The sequence below is a fragment of the Cryptotermes secundus genome, unplaced genomic scaffold (assembly GCF_002891405.2).
Source record: "Cryptotermes secundus unplaced genomic scaffold, Csec_1.0 scaffold1441, whole genome shotgun sequence".
Lineage (NCBI taxonomy): Eukaryota > Metazoa > Arthropoda > Insecta > Blattodea > Kalotermitidae > Cryptotermes > Cryptotermes secundus.
Window position 1 is genome coordinate 1 of NW_019734987.1, and position 1,388 is coordinate 1,388.

The 1,388-nt window shown below is 39.3% G+C and overlaps 1 protein-coding gene across 1 annotated transcript in view; it reads left to right on the plus strand.

Moving 5' to 3' along the window:
* The first annotated feature begins 336 nt into the window (after positions 1 to 336).
* Positions 337 to 1,388, plus strand: part of LOC111869179 (ral GTPase-activating protein subunit beta-like) — a 4,392-nt gene continuing 3,340 nt past the window's right edge. The window contains exons 1-2 of the mRNA XM_023860460.2: positions 337 to 592; positions 1,007 to 1,240. Coding sequence (XP_023716228.2) covers positions 352 to 592; positions 1,007 to 1,240 — 475 coding nt within the window. The 5' untranslated portion in view covers positions 337 to 351. The remainder of the gene's footprint in view (positions 593 to 1,006; positions 1,241 to 1,388) is intronic.

Consider the following 1,388-nt stretch of genomic DNA (forward strand, 5'->3'; position numbering starts at 1 on the left):
AAAAGGAATGTTTCAGCAAAAAAGATTTTAATTCCTTTTTAAATGCTGTTATCTTTGAATACTCTAGAATTTTTTACATTTTATTCTCTCCTGGTTTTTCCTCATACACTTGTTAGATATCTTATCTCGGCTGCATTTCATCTACAGATATCTGCTTGTATCCATGCCCTTATACTACAGTACTGTGCAGCTGGACTGAATAACGTATCTCACCCGCATGGTTTCTGAGTAGAAAATGATTTACAAGTACGCCATTCAGTTGAGTTTAAAAGCACAGTTGACTTAACTGTCAGAGCATGGCATTAGAAACCAGCTGACCACCAACCATGTCGTGCAGTTAGAAGCAGTGAAATGGTATTTGTGGAAGCTGCAGTATCTGTGTATTTGTTACTATCAAGTTGGTATCTGTTCCCAGAGCAAGCTAGGGCCCCAAGCAACCACGGTGGAAGCGCATACAATGGAGATTCACAAGTTTTATATTGGGCAGATGCAAGTTCTGAAATCGCATTTGTTGTACCGACGCGGTGTTGTGAACATGATGTATCACCACAGTTTGATTCATCATCAGAATCAACAAATGTGTCTGGTCAAGGTAATATTTCTGTTTCTAACTGTTAATTATCCTGATCCTAACATTAACTCATAACACACAGAATGACGGAACAAAAACAGAAAATGTTTATATGTATATATTTTTGGATATTTAGTTTTGAAAACTTGTGTAATATTTTGGTAGCACTTCATTCTCTTGCTATTAATCTAATTTGTTTCAACAGTATGATTAGCACTTTGTGACTGAATTAGTTGAAATATATGACCATGGAGTTAGTGAACTGGTAAGATTGAATATTGAATGATAACACCAAGTCTTCTGTTGGCACAGCTGAGTAAACCAAAACTCATTTAGGATGGTGGACTGTGAAATGAAATGCACATTTATGTGGCTATAATCACAATACTGCAACCTTATAAGTGGTTAGCATCTTATCATTTGTTTTCTGTTCAGCCTGGTTTGAACGCAGTATCTCAGACAGTACAGGAAATGTAGGTCGAAGCACTGAGAAGACTCGAACTTTGTCATTAGACCTGGACAAGCCTTCTGCCTCATCGTCTGCGGGCACCAATGGATCAGGTCGAAGACAAGCAGGCGCTATTCGTCATTCGCCTCCACCTCATTCCAACACCAAAGTTCTTGTCTTCTGGACAGAGAGCTTTGAGGATCAGTTGCAGTTTCCATTAGGTAAGTAGATATGCAGTTATAATTAGAATGATCAAGTCAAGGAGGATGAGGTGGGCAAGGCATGTAGCGCAAATGGGGGAGACAAATGCGTATAAGATATTGGTGGGAAAGCCAGAAGGAAAGAGACCACCGGGAAGACCAACGCATA